This window comes from Phacochoerus africanus, chromosome 8 (assembly GCF_016906955.1).
Source record: "Phacochoerus africanus isolate WHEZ1 chromosome 8, ROS_Pafr_v1, whole genome shotgun sequence".
In the NCBI taxonomy this organism is placed as follows: Eukaryota; Metazoa; Chordata; class Mammalia; order Artiodactyla; family Suidae; genus Phacochoerus; species Phacochoerus africanus.
Genome location: NC_062551.1, coordinates 158,655,886 through 158,671,097, shown reverse-complemented (window position 1 = coordinate 158,671,097; position 15,212 = coordinate 158,655,886). Strand labels below are relative to the sequence as shown.

At 57.5% G+C, this 15,212-nt stretch overlaps 1 protein-coding gene across 1 annotated transcript in view; it reads right to left on the bottom strand.

Annotated features, from left to right (window-relative positions):
* Positions 1 to 911: 911 nt before the first annotated feature.
* The window catches only part of SLC1A7 (solute carrier family 1 member 7), a 47,741-nt gene continuing 33,440 nt past the window's right edge, over positions 912 to 15,212 (bottom strand). Inside the window, 9 exon segments of the mRNA XM_047791508.1 lie at positions 912 to 2,053; positions 2,681 to 2,783; positions 3,206 to 3,340; positions 4,062 to 4,380; positions 5,147 to 5,208; positions 6,145 to 6,378; positions 6,988 to 7,087; positions 9,921 to 10,143; positions 12,338 to 12,380. Coding sequence (XP_047647464.1) covers positions 1,835 to 2,053; positions 2,681 to 2,783; positions 3,206 to 3,340; positions 4,062 to 4,380; positions 5,147 to 5,208; positions 6,145 to 6,378; positions 6,988 to 7,087; positions 9,921 to 10,143; positions 12,338 to 12,380 — 1,438 coding nt within the window. The 3' untranslated portion in view covers positions 912 to 1,834.

Here is a 15,212-nt window from a genome sequence, read left to right as displayed (position 1 = left end):
CTGGAGGTGTGTAAGCATGCACTTGTCAGGCCCAGTAAAGAGCAGCTTCCTGCCTTGTGTGGCCCATCGCTCAAAGGGCCTTAGAGCTGTGACCCGGGGAAGGGGGCAGTGAGCTAGGCCACACAATGGTGGGAGTGACCACAGCTTGACATCTGACCTCTTGCAGGTGATTAGGCCTTGAGGAAGGAAAGATATTCCCATGGTGGATTCTACAGCCCCCAGCCCTGCAGTGGGAGGGGGAGCCTGGGGCCCTTCCTGGATCCCTCAGACTATGGCCCTGGAAGGAGGATGGGGCGGGGCAAGTGCCCTCCTGATTCTTTGAGTGACCCCAGGGAGCCCATGCCCTCCCCCAGCTTTGGGGTCTTCGTGGGCTCCACAGTGCCAACCCAAAGCACGTCCAGAGCAGGCTGTGTGGCCAGGGCTCTTCTCTGTCCCTTAGAAGCCTCCTTGAGGCACCGTGGGGCTGAGGCACAGGAGACAGAGAGAGTCTGGAAACTTCTGGGGCACAGCCTCCCCTTAAAGCAAAGCACCCACCAAAGGGAGCCAGGCTGGCTGGGGAAATGTGATTCTTTTGTGGAGACTGAGCTCAGGGCCCTGCCTGCAGAGCCAACGTCCCGGCTGGGGGCTGCCCGCACCGAGGCTGTCCAGATGGGCCCCTGGCCAGCCGGTTGCCTCCTGCACACGATGGCTCAGACAGGCCGGTCCTCACTCTGACCACGCTGTCTGTACACTGACAGCCCAGACAGACCTGTCTACACTCCAGCTACAAGAACAAGGCTGTTTACGTTCTGGCTTCCTGGAGGGGCCTGTCTGGACTCTGCCTGCCCAGACAGGCCAGTCTGCACTTTGACAGCCTATGTTGACCCAGTAAAGAAATGCTGGCCAGAGTATGGTTGCTAAGCCCCCAAGACTTGAAAAACAAAATACTTTTATTTCGTTATCATTGAATTTGCAAACACAGAAGGAAAGGAATAGAAAAATCTCACTCTACTTCATCACACGGGCTGTTGGGGAGTGCTGACCCCAGGCCCGTAAGGGCAGCTGGGCTAAAGCATCCCAGGCAGGCCGGCTGCCCCCGTCCCAGCCGGCCCACTTGGTCCTCCGCACCCTGCAGCCCTGGTGACGCCTTCCCCGGCCCCGGCTCCACGTCGGGGGAGCTTTGTGAGAGGTAACTGGTAGGAGGGGCCACGGGACGGGCTGTGGCACATTCAAGGCCGCAGGTCTGGGCCTCGGGCTGGGCCTGTCCTTGGGGAGAGCAGTTTGTCTGAGGCCACGTGTCATGGGGCAGGGTGGGGGCCGGCCCGGGCTGGGACGCAGCTGGGGCAGAACCAGGACGTTGTTATGTCTCCATAAATTGAAAGCAGTGGTGGCTGTGGGGCCCCCGGAGAGGGGCAGAGCCTCTTTCTCTCGGCATCTGGCCCTGCAGGCATCGCTGTCCTCTGGGAGGGAGCGGCCAGGGCCTGAAAGCCTTGAACTGGAGTCCTGGCCCGGACACGACTCGTCAGGAGACCTGGGGCAAGTGTTTTCAGCTCCCAGAGCCTCACCTCTGTGATCTAGAAAGTAGGTACCATGACCTCTGCCTGCCGTCCTCAGAGGCCACCCGGCGGACGTGTCCCCATCAGGGCCCGGGCGACGTCTGCCTGTACCTCTCCAGCGGCGGCGCCCCCGTGCCGTCTTTCTCCGGAACTTCATTTTCCATCCAGCGGTGCTCATGCTGCTCTCTCCAGCTTGGGAAGATCGTGCGAGCCTGGCCCCCGGGCTCTGCGGCGGGTTGAGATCCTGCCTTTGGCCCCTGACCTTGGAGGCTGCCCCTGGCCCCTGCGGCTCCGCAGGCTCAGACATTGGTCTCCAGCTCACTGATCTCGATAGTGCAGTGGTCCAGACGGGCAGTGGCCGGCTCCTCATCCTGCTCCGCCTGGATGGGGACGTGGTGGGGACAGGCGGGGCCCAGAGTCAGCTCTGAGGCCTCAGCCACACTCTTCACACAGCCGTTCTGCTGGGTCGCCACGATCTCCTGGAGGCTCACAGGCTTGGTCTCGCAGGGCAGCAGTTTCTGGGGAGGGGAAACAGGTCTTGGCAGCAGCAGGAGGGACTGAGGGTAGACACGAGGGAGGACTGAACAGGCAAAGGCTGGGAACGACGGGATTGCTGATCCCACAGACATGCCGGGGGACCTCAACAGGTCACAGGGCTTCTCTGAGCACCAGGTCCAAGCTGTCCTGCCTCCTCCTCCTGGACTTAGTGGAGGAGGGCACCTGACCCACAGGGTCCAGGGTGGGGATGGGCAGCTGCCCAGTCTGGGCCTCAGCGGATGCTGCCCCATGGAGGGGGGCAGCTTCTACACGTGGTTATTGAAGGAGCCCTGAGGACCATGAAGCCTTGAGCAGACGTAGAGACGCTGGCACTGTTGTTGGCCCGACACAAGGGTACCCAGCCCCCAAGGGAGCCGACTGTGTTCACCACCGCTGCTCCTGTGTCTGGCTCAGCACCAGCCACTGTGGATGCTCGCCAACTAGCTCTTAGAGGAATCTGTCACCCGGTGCCTACGAGGGGACCAAAACTCAAGGTGGGGAGGGATCTGCCACCCAGCTGGGGGTGGCCAATGGGGTGCTCTGCCCATCCCACTGGCTCCACCTCTGGGCAGTGGCTCAGCTGGGCTGGAGGGAGGCACTGTTCTCACCTCAGTGCCCGTGTCCTGAGCAAAGTCCTTCCGGCAGACGTGGGCCATGATCCCAGCGGCCAGGGCATCACCCAGCACGTTAATCATGGTGCGGAAACGGTCCCTGTGGGGCCAAGGTGGCCGGTCAGCGGCGAGGGGCAGGCACTTTGCTGTCAGGGGCGCCGGGAGAGGGCCCCAGCAGCACCCACAGAAGGACGCCCTCCTGTCCTCCCAGCCCACCACCCTCTTGGTGATGCTGAAGTGGGTGACCCAGGGCCAGCTTCGTGGGCATGTGACTGCGCAGTGGCTCAGGGCTGTGTTTAGACGGGCCTGGGCTTGCGCTAAGGCTCTGCTGCCACCCTCTCAAAAGTCTTCGCAACTTTTGAACCAGGAATCCCATATTGTCATTTTTGGAAATTGGGCCCCACAAATCGGGCCCCCGTTGGGCCGGTGTCAAGGGGTACCCACTGTGCCCAACCACTTCCCTGTCCCCCCCCGAGGGCCCGCCCAAGGTAGGGGTGGGCAGGCAGGGTGAACCCCACTTACAGAGCCCAGTCGACAGCAGTGATGAGGGTGATGTCGTCGGTAGGAAGACCCACGGAAGTGAGCACGATGACCATGGTGACGAGTCCGGCCTGGGGGATGCCGGCTGCCCCGATGCTGGCCGCGGTGGCTGTGATGCTGCAGGGGGGGGAGGGAGCGTTGTTGGGCCCGGGTCCCAAGGAGGAGACCAGAATGCCAAGGCCCTGGGGGACAGCATCGTGGAGCAGCAGTTGTTAGGCGTGCCACATCAGGGAGCTCTCCAGGCAGGGGGCCTGGCTCTGCTCCAGGCCCTGTGGTCCCAGAAGCCCCTGTCCCTGGTCTCAGCAGCACCTCCTGAGAAAGTTGCACAAAACCCGGCATCTGGAACCATGATCTCCAGAGGTTTGTAGGAAGCTGCCCCGGGGATTCTGATCGTCCAACTGGTGCGGCTCTGCCTGTCCTCCCTCTGGGGCCTAGCCCCCAGGGCCAGACTGATACCCAAAGGCTAGCAGGTGAGACCTTCCGCTTGGCCTCTGCCCCTGACCCAAGCCCCCTTTCCCCAGCTCCAGCCACACCAGCAGCCGCCCCCACCCACCCCGATTGTTCCTCAGCCCTGCCCCTGGCCTCTGCCCTCCTGCAGCGCCCTCCCTGCTCTGCATGTCCAGACCGCAGGCCCTCCTGGGGCTCCAGCTTCCCAGCCTGCTTGGAGCCCTTCCTCAGCAGGGCAGCGCTAGGGAAGGAGCCTGGTGCCCCCCGAGTCATGAGAGCAGCTCAGGTCTGGGCCCCAGCTCTGACTTGCTGTGTGGCCTGGAATGAGCCCCCTGCCCTCTCTGGGCCTCAGAGACCCATCCACACTGGGTGCGGGATGTCAGAGGTGTACCTGATAGTGATGATCTGGCCGAAGTCCAGCTCGTAGTTGTTGACCTGGGCAATGAAGATGGCAGCCACAGCCTCATAGAGCGCAGTGCCATCCATGTTGATGGTGGCGCCCACGGGCAGCACGAAGCGGGCAATGCGCCGGTCGATGTGGTTGTTCTCCAGCAGGCACTTGAAGGTGATGGGCAGTGTGGCTGAGCTGTGGGCAGAGGGGCCAGTGTCTGCCCATCACCCTCCTCCAGGATGCTTGGGGCCCCTCGACTGCCCACTGGCCAGTGATAGAAACTCTCCCCACCAGCCCCATCCCCAGGCAGCTGGCACATCTGGGGGTGGGGGCAGAACAGGCTGAAGGGGCTTTGAACATGGTCACATGGCCAGACTCTCCCAGGCCCAGGGCCTCATCGTCGCCCTGCACACGCACAGGCGGGGAAGGGAGTCACCAGCCGAGGACATACTGTGAGGGAGGGGCTTTGAGTCCACTTTACAGATGGAGCAGCTGAAGCCCAGAAGGGAGGAGGGGCTGACCCAACATCTCACGACCGCATCTCGCGGAGATGAAGAGGCCAACAGCTGGGCTCCGGGCCGGACCCAGAGGTCCTGCCTTCTGTGTCCAGCCTCCCACTACCTAGTGGCCTTGGCACCTCCCTAACCTGTGGGTGCCATAGTTTCCTGTGCTTTGCAGAGCTGTTAGGAGTCAAGGAGTGAGTACTGAGAAGCACATCTGGCATGTGGTGGGCGCTCCATCAGCGGTAGCCACCGCTCTTGTTGCTGTGTTGTTACCGAGCTCCCAGTGGCAGTGTGGGGACAGATACCAGGTTAGTGTGGCCCTGGGCCCTTTCTGTCCTGTAGGCCCTTGCCCCGTAAGCCCATTTGCCCTTGCCAGAGCCCCTTGGGCCCCGGGTATGCTGGGGCCGGGCCTCGGGTCCACCAAGCAGGAGATGGTGGGGGCTGCCAGCCCTGGCAGAGCTTGGCCAGTGGCTCGGGGTAGGGGGGGTGGCCCGCCGCTGGTTGGGGCTTCATCTTTCCCTCTCGCCTCCTCCCTCTGCCCTGGGTGGGGTCCTGGACAGGGCCCCTAGGGCTTTTCTGCACGTGGTTCTGCTCCTCCCAAGTCCTGCACGAGGTGCGTGTGCTGCCAAGGGTGGGTCCCGTGGCTGCCGGGGGAGGAGGTCTGAGGTGGCCCTTGATCCTGTTTTACAGATTGGGAAGCTAAGGCCCAAAGAAGAGAAGGCAGTGAAGGATGGAGGAAGAGGGAAGAGCCAGGCCTTTGGTGCCAGAGACTAGGGCTGGAGTTGGGGCGACTTTGTCCATGTGGCGCTTGGACCCTTGCTGTGGGGAGAACCACCCTTTCTTCCCAGGGTTAGATGGCCAGTCAGTGACCGCCTCCTTGCTCCCCCTCGCTCATCAGCCACCTCTGCACCACGCTAACCCCCTGGTCTTCTGCTCTCAGCTGCATTCTGGGATCCTCGAGGGCAGGTGTTGCTTCGTCAAGCCCAGGCTGGCCTCCGGGGGTATCTCCACCCATCCCCTCAGTGGCCCAAGGGGCAGAGGCTCCTCCAGTGCTGCCCTGTCTGTGTATGAGGAGACCAACAACCAGGGAGGTCGGGTGGCTTGCCCACAGTCGCACAGCTAGTGGGTGATGGAACCAGGATTCCAATTCCTACGAGCCGGAGACGCTGCCAAGGTTGTGAGAGGGCAACTTGCCAGGCTGTCCCAGTGACGACAGACAGGCAAGGTCCTTAGACAGTGCAGGGCCTGACTCCAGAAACACCATGTGGCAGGGAAAGGCGACAGTGATTACAGACTCATCACTCCTCAGCTCTCCCTGCCCCTGATGCCAACCCCGTGTGGACTGCGCGGAGTTGGCCGGCGGGTGGCGGGGGCACGGTGGTTCCTGCCATTCAGACAGGTGGGGCCTCAAGCCTGACGTTGCAAGAATAGATCTTGTTCCCCTCGCTTCCCCCAAGCTGGTGACACAGGTCACACTGACACGTTCCGTGGGTCTGTGGCTCTGGACAGATGATGGCTGGACAGAAGGGCCGCGTTCAGACATGGCTACCTCCTGCCACCTGCCCGTCGCCCAGGGCTACCTGGAGGAGGTGGCCAGCGCGATGAGCAGGGCCTGGAGGATGCCGCGGATGAAGACGACGGGATTCTTTTTGGTGATGAAGAAGTAGAGCAGGGGCAGGATGAAGAGGCCGTGGACGACCAGCCCGCACACCACGGTCACCGCGTAGAAGCCCAGCTTCTTTCCGACCGTCGTGGGGTTGTCCATCTCCAGGATCTTGCCAGCAATGAGGAACACGATGCCAAAGGGGAAGTACCTGGGGTGGGCGGGGCAGCCAGCTCAGGGCCAGGCAGGCGGAGGTCCCAGGAGGCCCGGGCACTGCATCGCTGCCTGACCTGAGCCCCTGCCCCGGGCCTCCCGGGGCTCCTATGAGGACAGAAGGAGGCTGTGTATTGAGGTGCCTCACCCATGCGCCACTAACCCCGCCTCAACCAGCCCAGCCCTGCACAACCAGGCTCCCCCATCCAGGCCTCGTGCTGCAGCCTCCCTAAATGACCTTGGCAGGTCCCTGCTTTTGCCCACCTGCCTGTGCAAGATGGGACTGGAAGATTCCTAAGGTCAGAACTACCATGAATGGCAGCTGGTTGTCACTTCGAGGGTTGCCTTTCTCCCAAAGCTGAGCCAATGAGGCCCCAGGTGACGGGAAAGCTGAGGCCTAGGGGCCTGGGTCAGGCTCATTAGCTTTCATCTCTCCTCCAGGGGGCCTGATGGGGCCAGGAGTGGCTGGAACTCGGCCTAGTCAGGGCTGGGGGGATCCAGGGTAACGGCCTCCTGTGCAGCTTTCTGCTGGCTCCTGTGGGACTGGGGTCCCTCTGACCACCGGGGGCAGGGCTGGAAGGGCAGGGTGGGTAGAAGAGGAGCTCACCACACAGCCACCGCCACGATCTTCATGACAGACTCATTGAGGCACTGGCAGAAGCTGACCAGGGGGGCGCCGCTGTCACCCATACGGCCCAGCATGATGCCTGTGGGGGACAGGGACACAGCCTGTCACAGACGCCGCAGTGGAGGCAGACATGCCAGCACGCGCTGGTGGCCAGGCAGGGACAGACGCTCACGCGCACGCAGATCTCAGCGCTTGGCTCTGCCCTGGGGCCTCTGACGCCCCAGCTCTTGCCCTCACATCCGCTCTCCTTCTGCTCAGCCCCCTGCTGGACCGGGGCGGCAACCTCCCCACAGACTCACGCCTCTGCCTCCTCTCTGACCCTCTCCACCAGCAGCCCGTGTCATCTTTTTTTTTTTTTTGCCCCCCCCCTTTTTTTTTAATAGCCACAGCTGCAGCGTATGGAGGTTCCCAGGCTGGGGTCCAATCCACTGAGCGAGGCCAGGGATCGAACCCACCACCTCATGGTTCCTAGTCAGATTCGTTTCCACTGTGCCACAACGGGAACTCCTCCAGTGTCATCTTCTTAAGATAAAAATGCTCCCTGCCGACACCCGCCACTGATGTCCCTGCTTCCGGCCCCACTTGATCCGACCCCATCTACCCATCATCACTCCCGCCTCCGTCAGGCCCGCTCTCCCTTCCTCACTCTGCTGTACCGCGGCCTTCTTCACGTGTCTAGACGACATCAAGCTCTTGACTGCGGCAGGGCCTTTGCCCACGCAGTTGCGTTCCTGATGCCTGAGGCGCGGGCCTGGAGACCTGCCCCCACTCTCCTTGGCAAACTCTCCACTCTGCGTCCCTGTCCCTCTCGCATCGCTTTCTGACCCCTTCCCACCACTTATTCCAACAGTCGTCTGCTGGGTTTTTCTGTCTCCTCCAACAGAAGGTTAACCCCGTGAGGGCCACGCATCTTTGAATGAATGAATGAGCGAATGAATGATAACGCCCCTGTTTGCCTCCCCTTGGTGTTCTGGGCTCTCCTTCCCTCAGGAAGCATTCACACAGGTGCTGTTCCATGTGGTGAGCTCATGCGGGTGAGCATGGTCCAGCCACTCCTGGAACAGTGACAAGGGACTGCTCTCGCCCTGGTGACACAAAAACGGAGAGCAAAGCACACTCTGTGGCTGCCCTCCCGGAGCGTACAGTCACTGTGTCCTAGAGGCTTCCGGGCTCATCCAGGGAGGGGCAAGCCTGCGAAACTCCAGAGAAGGACGCTTCTCCTGCTCCAACAAGTCCTGCAATCTCCAGGGAGCAGCTGCCATGGGGCGTGGGAGTTGGGGGCAGGAGAGGCCAGAGACAGCGGTGACACTGGGCCCTGCCCATCTGGCCCGAGGAAGCCTGGCAGAGCTCAGCCCCAGGTTGCCTGCTGATTCTGCCCCCCACCCCCTGCACCAGCTATTTCTGCTCTTCAGGCTCCCTGGGGCACCCACAGGCACCTGACCAGTCTGGGGAGTCAGGTAGACTTTCCCCAGGAGGGGTGCTTACGCAGGATGAGAAAGGTGCCGTGGAGGGGAGGGCTGGAGCACCAGGCCAAGGGAGGCGCCGTCCAGGATCCACCAGGTGGCGCGACAAGGGGGAAGAGAATGGAGGAGAGGAGTGGGGCCGGGCTGGCTGGAGCTCGAAGGCTCTCCAGGGAGAGTGGAGCGGGTGGAAGCTTTGCGTGGGCACTTTGTGACCTCGTGAAGGGGACACGCCAGAGCAGGGGACTCTGCATGCAGCTTTTGCAGAAACCAGGTGAGAGAGGATGCCTGGGATGGGGGCGTGGGGGGTGCAGAAGGAAATACACAGACTGGGGAGAGATGTGGGAGGCAGGCCTGACGGGATTAGGATGTGGGCTGAGGCAGAGCGCAGGTAGGAGATGCCTTCCAGGTTCCTTGCCTGAGCTGCCAGGAGGATGGGGAGGCTTTCCACTCAAGAAGGAAGCCCCGCAGGGGAGTCGGGGAAGCCAGAGAGGCCCTCCTCCCAGGCCCAGGGCCGGGGCGATGGGGGGAGACCCATGACGAGCCCTGGCCTGGCCTAGAAGGATGAGAAGCTAGACTGTTGTGGGTGGGTGAGGAACGGCCCCCAAGAAGGAAAACTGGTGTGTCTGTCGGTAGAGGTGGGAACAGGGCCCTGCAGGCAGAGGCGTGTCTACAGGTTTTGTGGGATCTCGAGTTTACACAGTGCGTGGCTCACTTTAAGAAAAAGAATACAAACTTTAACAAAGACGGAGCTCCCCTTGTGGCTCAGCGGGTTAAGAATCTGACTAATATCCACGAGGTTGCGGGTTCGATCCCTGGCCTTGCTCAGTGGGTTAAGGATCCGGCGTTGCTGTGAGCTGTGGTGTAGGTTGCAGACGTGGCTTGGATCCCTCGTTGCTGTGGCTGTGGTGTAGGCCAGTGGCTGTTGCTCTAATTGGACCCCTAGCCTGGGAACCTCCATATGCTGCACCTGTGGCCCCTAAAAAGCAAAAAAAAAAAAAAAGGTGCAGACTTCAGAAGGGGCCTGTGCAAGTAAGCTTCACCAGCTTCCTGGTAAGTAGCCTGTGGTGGCCTTGGGGACCCACAGAAGTGTAGCAGTGGGAAGGATGGTGGCCAGGGGACCCCAGAAATGGCAGAGACAGGTCTGTGGGGGGAGGTGGCCAGTGAGGTGGCCCTGTGGTTGCGGGATGAGGAGAGGAATGCGCTTTAAATACACGGCAGCTGGGAGGAGGCTGACGTCTCTGGAGGCGAACAGCGCCCAGGAATGGGGATCCCGAGTGGGGAAGGCCGGCTCCTGCCCCCCAGGGGATTAGAGACTTGATCCCCTCCTTTGGAAGGGACCACCTGGCAGATGGGGAGACTCCAGGCTATTCCTGTTACTGGGCCGCAGGGAGGGTATGTGCAAGGAGGGCCAGGCTCCAGGGCGCTGCCGGGGCAGGTGGGCACACGTACCCATGGTGGCAGAGAAGATGACAATGCCCAGCACGTTCATGCCATCGCTGGTGCCAGGCTCTGACTTGTAAACAACTTCGGGTGGTGGGGTCAGGTCCAGGACGAAGTTCTGCACACGAGAGCCGTTCTCCTCCTGGACCCCATAGATGAGGCTCCGCCCAGCAGGGGCCTCTTCGGATGCCGCCTTGGGGGACTTGACAACCGGGGTGGTCTTGGTGCGGTACTGGCGGGCGACACAACCAGCCAGGAATGAGTCAGGGCCAGGTGTAGTTATTAAAATCAACACCAACCACACCAACACCCTGGAAGCACATTTGTATCCACTCACGAACTATCCGATTGACAAGAGCCCTGTGAGGAGGCAGGATGGGGATTGCTATCGCCATGGTATCAAACCAAGACTGAGAGGCCGTCATGCCTCTGCACACCACCCAGCTACACCTCCCTCCGTCTGTCCTTCTCTGTCTTCTTTCTCTGCATCATCACACCCACCTGGGCCCCTCTCTAACCATCCATCCACCTCTGACCTGGGTAATCTACCTGGATGATCCTCTATTCACCTGTTTATCCCCTTGCAACCATCCATTATCCAGCCAGCCTTGCTTTCCGTAATAAAAACATGGACCTTCTACCTGAAAAGCTCAGCTTGCCCTAAGCTTCCTGGACGAGATGAGGCCCCAACGGGGCAGAACCGAATGGCTGAGTAGCTTCGCTTTCCTCCTCAGCTCTCAGGACATTGCTGAGCATGTCCCTCTCATTCCTCCGGCACCAGGAGCCCACACAAGGGTGTCTCCTGTCCTCCCAGCACCACAGTGTCAATAAAGCAAGTCCTCAAGGGGGGAAAAGGAACCACTCAGGAAATACATGGGACCTAAACTTTCCGTGGTCGTTTCTTCCTCTGGGAAATGAGACCTGAATTATTATCCACCTTGCGACGTTAAGGAGACAATGGCACCCAGTGAGCCGTATGTAACCATCATTGCTATCGTCGCCCCCATGGCCACCGCTGCCGCCATTGTGATTCCTATGTTGAGCACTCGGTTCGGGGTTCTGGGTTTTGAAGGATGGGTAGGAGTTCGCCAAAAGAGAAGGGCATTGCAGGCAGGTATGAGATTGAGCCACGTTCTCGCTCTCATGCATTTTCAATATTTTCCATCCCTGTTGGAATAATATCTGCCCTCCCTACACAAGCCTTTCAGGCTCGTCATGCTCTGGCTTATTTCATGGATGAAGACCCAGGAGTTTAGGAGAGACGGTGGGATGAGCGCAGAGTTTCCCAGCTCCTTGTTTTGGAAGCTCTTCGCCAACCCTCAGCCACCTGTTTTGTGTCTCCAGGCCCAATACAGGGCCCAGCACAGGGAAGACGATCAGGAAATGCTTGTGGGACTGAGTCAACCACCCAGCTGACATATTTAGAAGGGGGAAAAGAATCGGAAATTGTTAGAAGGGCAGACAAAGACTGGTGTATGCAGTTGTTTAACGTAATTTCTAGAAGGGCAAAACTTAGAAAACAACCCAAAGGGAAAATGGGCAATGAAATCACAGGCCGGCCTTCTCACAATCTATTACGTCATCACTCAGTCTCGTGTTTTGAAGAAACATTTAATAACCATGGCAAGGGCTCGTGCTATTATGGGACTGGGAGAAAAAAGCAAGATGCAAACTGTATATGTCCAAGGATCCGAATTTTATTTTTTTAGAAACATTCCTGTAGAGGCAAAAAAAGACTAGAGACATACCTTCTGCTGTCACTACAGCTAGGTGCTGGAACTACAGGTGTTTCTTATTCTCTGCTTTATGCTTTGTAGTATTTTCCTAATATTTTACAGTGAGTGTTATTACTGTTTGTATTAGGGAGAAAGGACTATTTTAAATAGAAAAAGAGGGGGTCCCCTGGTTGCCTAGCGCTTTCACTGCTGCGGCCTGGGTTCAAGTCCTGGTCTGGGAACTGAGATCCAACATTGAGCCCGCCCCCCAAAAAAGAAAGAAAGAAAAAGTGAACAGGCTCGGTCAGGTCTGGGCTTACCTACTAGCTCCACTGTTTACTAGTGGTATAAGCTTGGGGCAAATCCTTTAACCCTTTCGACCTTCTGAGCCTCAGTTTCCCGGTCCAGGAGCAGGACCCCGCCTTGGGGCAGAGTTATCGTGAGGATTAAGAGAGACCGCGTGTGAGCACGGGTGTCAACGAGAGCAGAGTGGACCGTGAGTGGGGCCTTCCCTCCAGCCTCGGAATGCTTCGTGAGAAGCTGGAGTCCAGGGCAGGTTCCTGTGGCCACAGGAAGCTCCGAGGATCTAGGTCCTTCCACCTCCCGTCCCCTGGAGCATCCCACCCCCAGAAGACAGGGAGACAGGCTGGGCAAACCCATCCTTTCCTGGCCCCGCCTGCCCACTGCTCCATCGCCCGGGTACCTGCTCACCTGTTTGAATGTGGCTTCCACCAGGTTGGCTGGAAACATGTTCCTGGAAAGAGAGTCAGTAATTAGGGGATTTGAGCACCCAGGACAGGAGAGCCCTTGGGGTCATCGGAACACCTCCCTTGGCAGTGGGGGTCTTTGTGACCCAGCCCACCTCCCTTTGCAGTCTTACCTCGTCCCGGCACCCCCACGCCAGGACTTAAGGCTCCAATAACAACTGCATGCAGTTCCCATGTTACGCTGCATAAGCTTCCAGCTCCAGGCTTCTGTCCGCTATTCCTTCTGCCTGAAATGCCCTTCCCACTTGTCAGCTCACTCCTACTCCAATCAAGCAGAGGCCAAGCCTTCTCTGACTGCTCCAGGCTGGCTCCACGGCCCTGTGGGTCACTGACACTCCAGCACGCTGCTGGGCAGCACTGGCTCGTGGGTCTGCCTCCCCAAGCAGACTGGCCTCCCGGAAGGCACGACTTGGTCATGCATATCTGTGGCACCCAACACAGGACCTGGCACATAAATGGGATCATTATTCTGATGCCTATTATTTTCAGAAAGCTAGAGGAGGAGGCAGTCTGGTACAAGACACCCTCTACAGAGGCAACTGTTGGAGCAGTGAGATACCGACAGAGCCATCCCTAGAAAAATCAGTGTAAGGAAACACGTAGCCTAGAGGCAGAGCCTGGGACATCTAACCTGGGACATCTGTTTGCTAGAAGTTGCTTCAGGAAATCAGTGAAGAGAGGAAGGACTCATTCTAGAGAACTGCGCAGCTGGTCAGCTATATAGAAAAATAAAGCTAGATCCGTACGTACACTTTGCACCAAGGTAAATCCCAGATGATTTAAAAAATAATTGAGGCATTCCTGTTGTGGCGCAGTGGTTAACAAATCCGACTAGGAACCATGAGGTTGCGGGTTCGATCCCTGGCCTTGCTCAGTGGGTTAAGGATCCGGCGTTGCCGTGAGCTGTGGTATAGGACACAGGCTTGGCTTGGATCTGGTGTTGCTGCGGCTCTGGTGTAGGTCGGCGGCTACAGCTCCATGAGTACTTTGAACTAAAGCTAGCTCAACGTATCAGGTAAATACAAAAACACATCCAAATAAAATAAAACATTCACCAAACACTAAAGTATAGGAGATAGAAATTTTTTACCTTGACGCTATAGAGATAGTACCGTAAGGGAAAGATGAAAGAACTAAATTAAAGTTAAAAAAAGCAAACCCCTAGCCTGGGAACCTCCGTATGCTGCAGGAGCAGCCCTAGAAAAGGCAAAAAGACAAAAAATAAAATATAAATAAAAATAATTGAACAATGAAAGCATAAAAAGTTAGAAGAAAATATAGGTTAATATTTGATCAGATCTCAGAATACGGAAGGACTCACTAAGAACAAAAGGAGCAATTTAAAAAATCAGCAGATTTTACGTCATTAAAATCAAGAATTTCCTGGAGTTCCTGCTGTGGTGCGATGGAATCGGTGGCATCTCTGCAGCCCCAGGCTGCAGGTTTGATCCCCGGCCCAGCACAGTGGGTTAAAGGATCTGGCGCTGCCACAGATGCAGAGTATGTTGCGACTGAGGCTTGGATCTGATCCCTGGCCCCGTAACTTCCACATGCCGTGGGTGCTGCCAAAAAAAACCAAAGAAACAAAAAATTAAGAATTTCCAAAGGGTAGCTTGGTATCCTGGGTTGGAATCTGGGACAGAAATAAAGGACACTAGTGGAAAAACGGGTGAAATCGGATGAAGCAATTTCGTTAATCTCGTTGTGCTAATTTGATGTCTCACTTTTGACAAATGTGCTAGATGTGAGTTACCAAGCCTCAGAGGAAGCTGGGCATTGCTGGGAACTCTCCCTACCACCTTTGCAACTGTACCGCAAACCTAAATCATGCCCAAATAAAATGCTACAAAAATTAAGAAGCTCTCTAAGACAGATGACAATACAAACAAAATGGTGAAGCAGACGGCAAACTGGGGAAACCAGGCAATCAGGGTCATTGTCCTCAATCTTTACAGAGTTTTTACAAATCTTGGCCACGTTTCCGTGTACGCTGTCTGTCTTCTCTTGCCAGAACATTAGCTCCCTGGAGAGCAGGGATCTCTCTTTTGTTCCCTGCTGTGGCCCAAGCACTGGAAGAGTGCCTGGCACGTCATAAGCACTCAGTAAATATTTGCTGCATAAATAAATGGACCAGAAAACCATTAGTACCTCAGCTGAAAAATGACAGAACATCATCATCAGGCAATTCACTTGGCAGGAAAAAAAAAAAAAGAGCATAGCCAAGAAAGCTTTTTCAAATTGTTTAGCTTCATCGATAAATATATTTATATTTCACCTATCAAACTGGTAAAGGAATTCCCGCCATGGTGCAGTGGAAACGAATCTGACTAGGAACCATGAGGTCGAGGGTTCGATCCCTGGCCTTGCTCGGTGGGTTAAGGATCTGGTGTTGCTGTGGCTGTGGTGTAGGCCGGCAGCTGTAGCTCTGATTAGACCCCTCGCCTGGGAATTTCCATGTGCTGCAGGTGTGACCCTTAAAAAGACAAAACAAAACAAATCAAAACCTGGTAAAGAGCTTTTCAAATAACCACACATACTAGTGAGGGGGTTTGGTGGTGAGCACCTGCACGTGATTCTGGCAGCAAACCCGGCATAGCGCAATCTGCCGCTCAGAGCAAGCGTCGTTGCCTTTACAGTCTGCTTTAGGAATCTATCCTAAGCCAGAGATGCTAACAAAGATTTTCCTTCCCGCGCTGGCCCTGCCTTGAACGGGCCATGTGCCCGATGCTCACGCTGCCTCCTCTGCCGGGATCCTCCTCCCCACTCTTGTTTTCGACAAGTCTCTTCTCTTTTAAGACTCAGCTCACACCCACATGGAG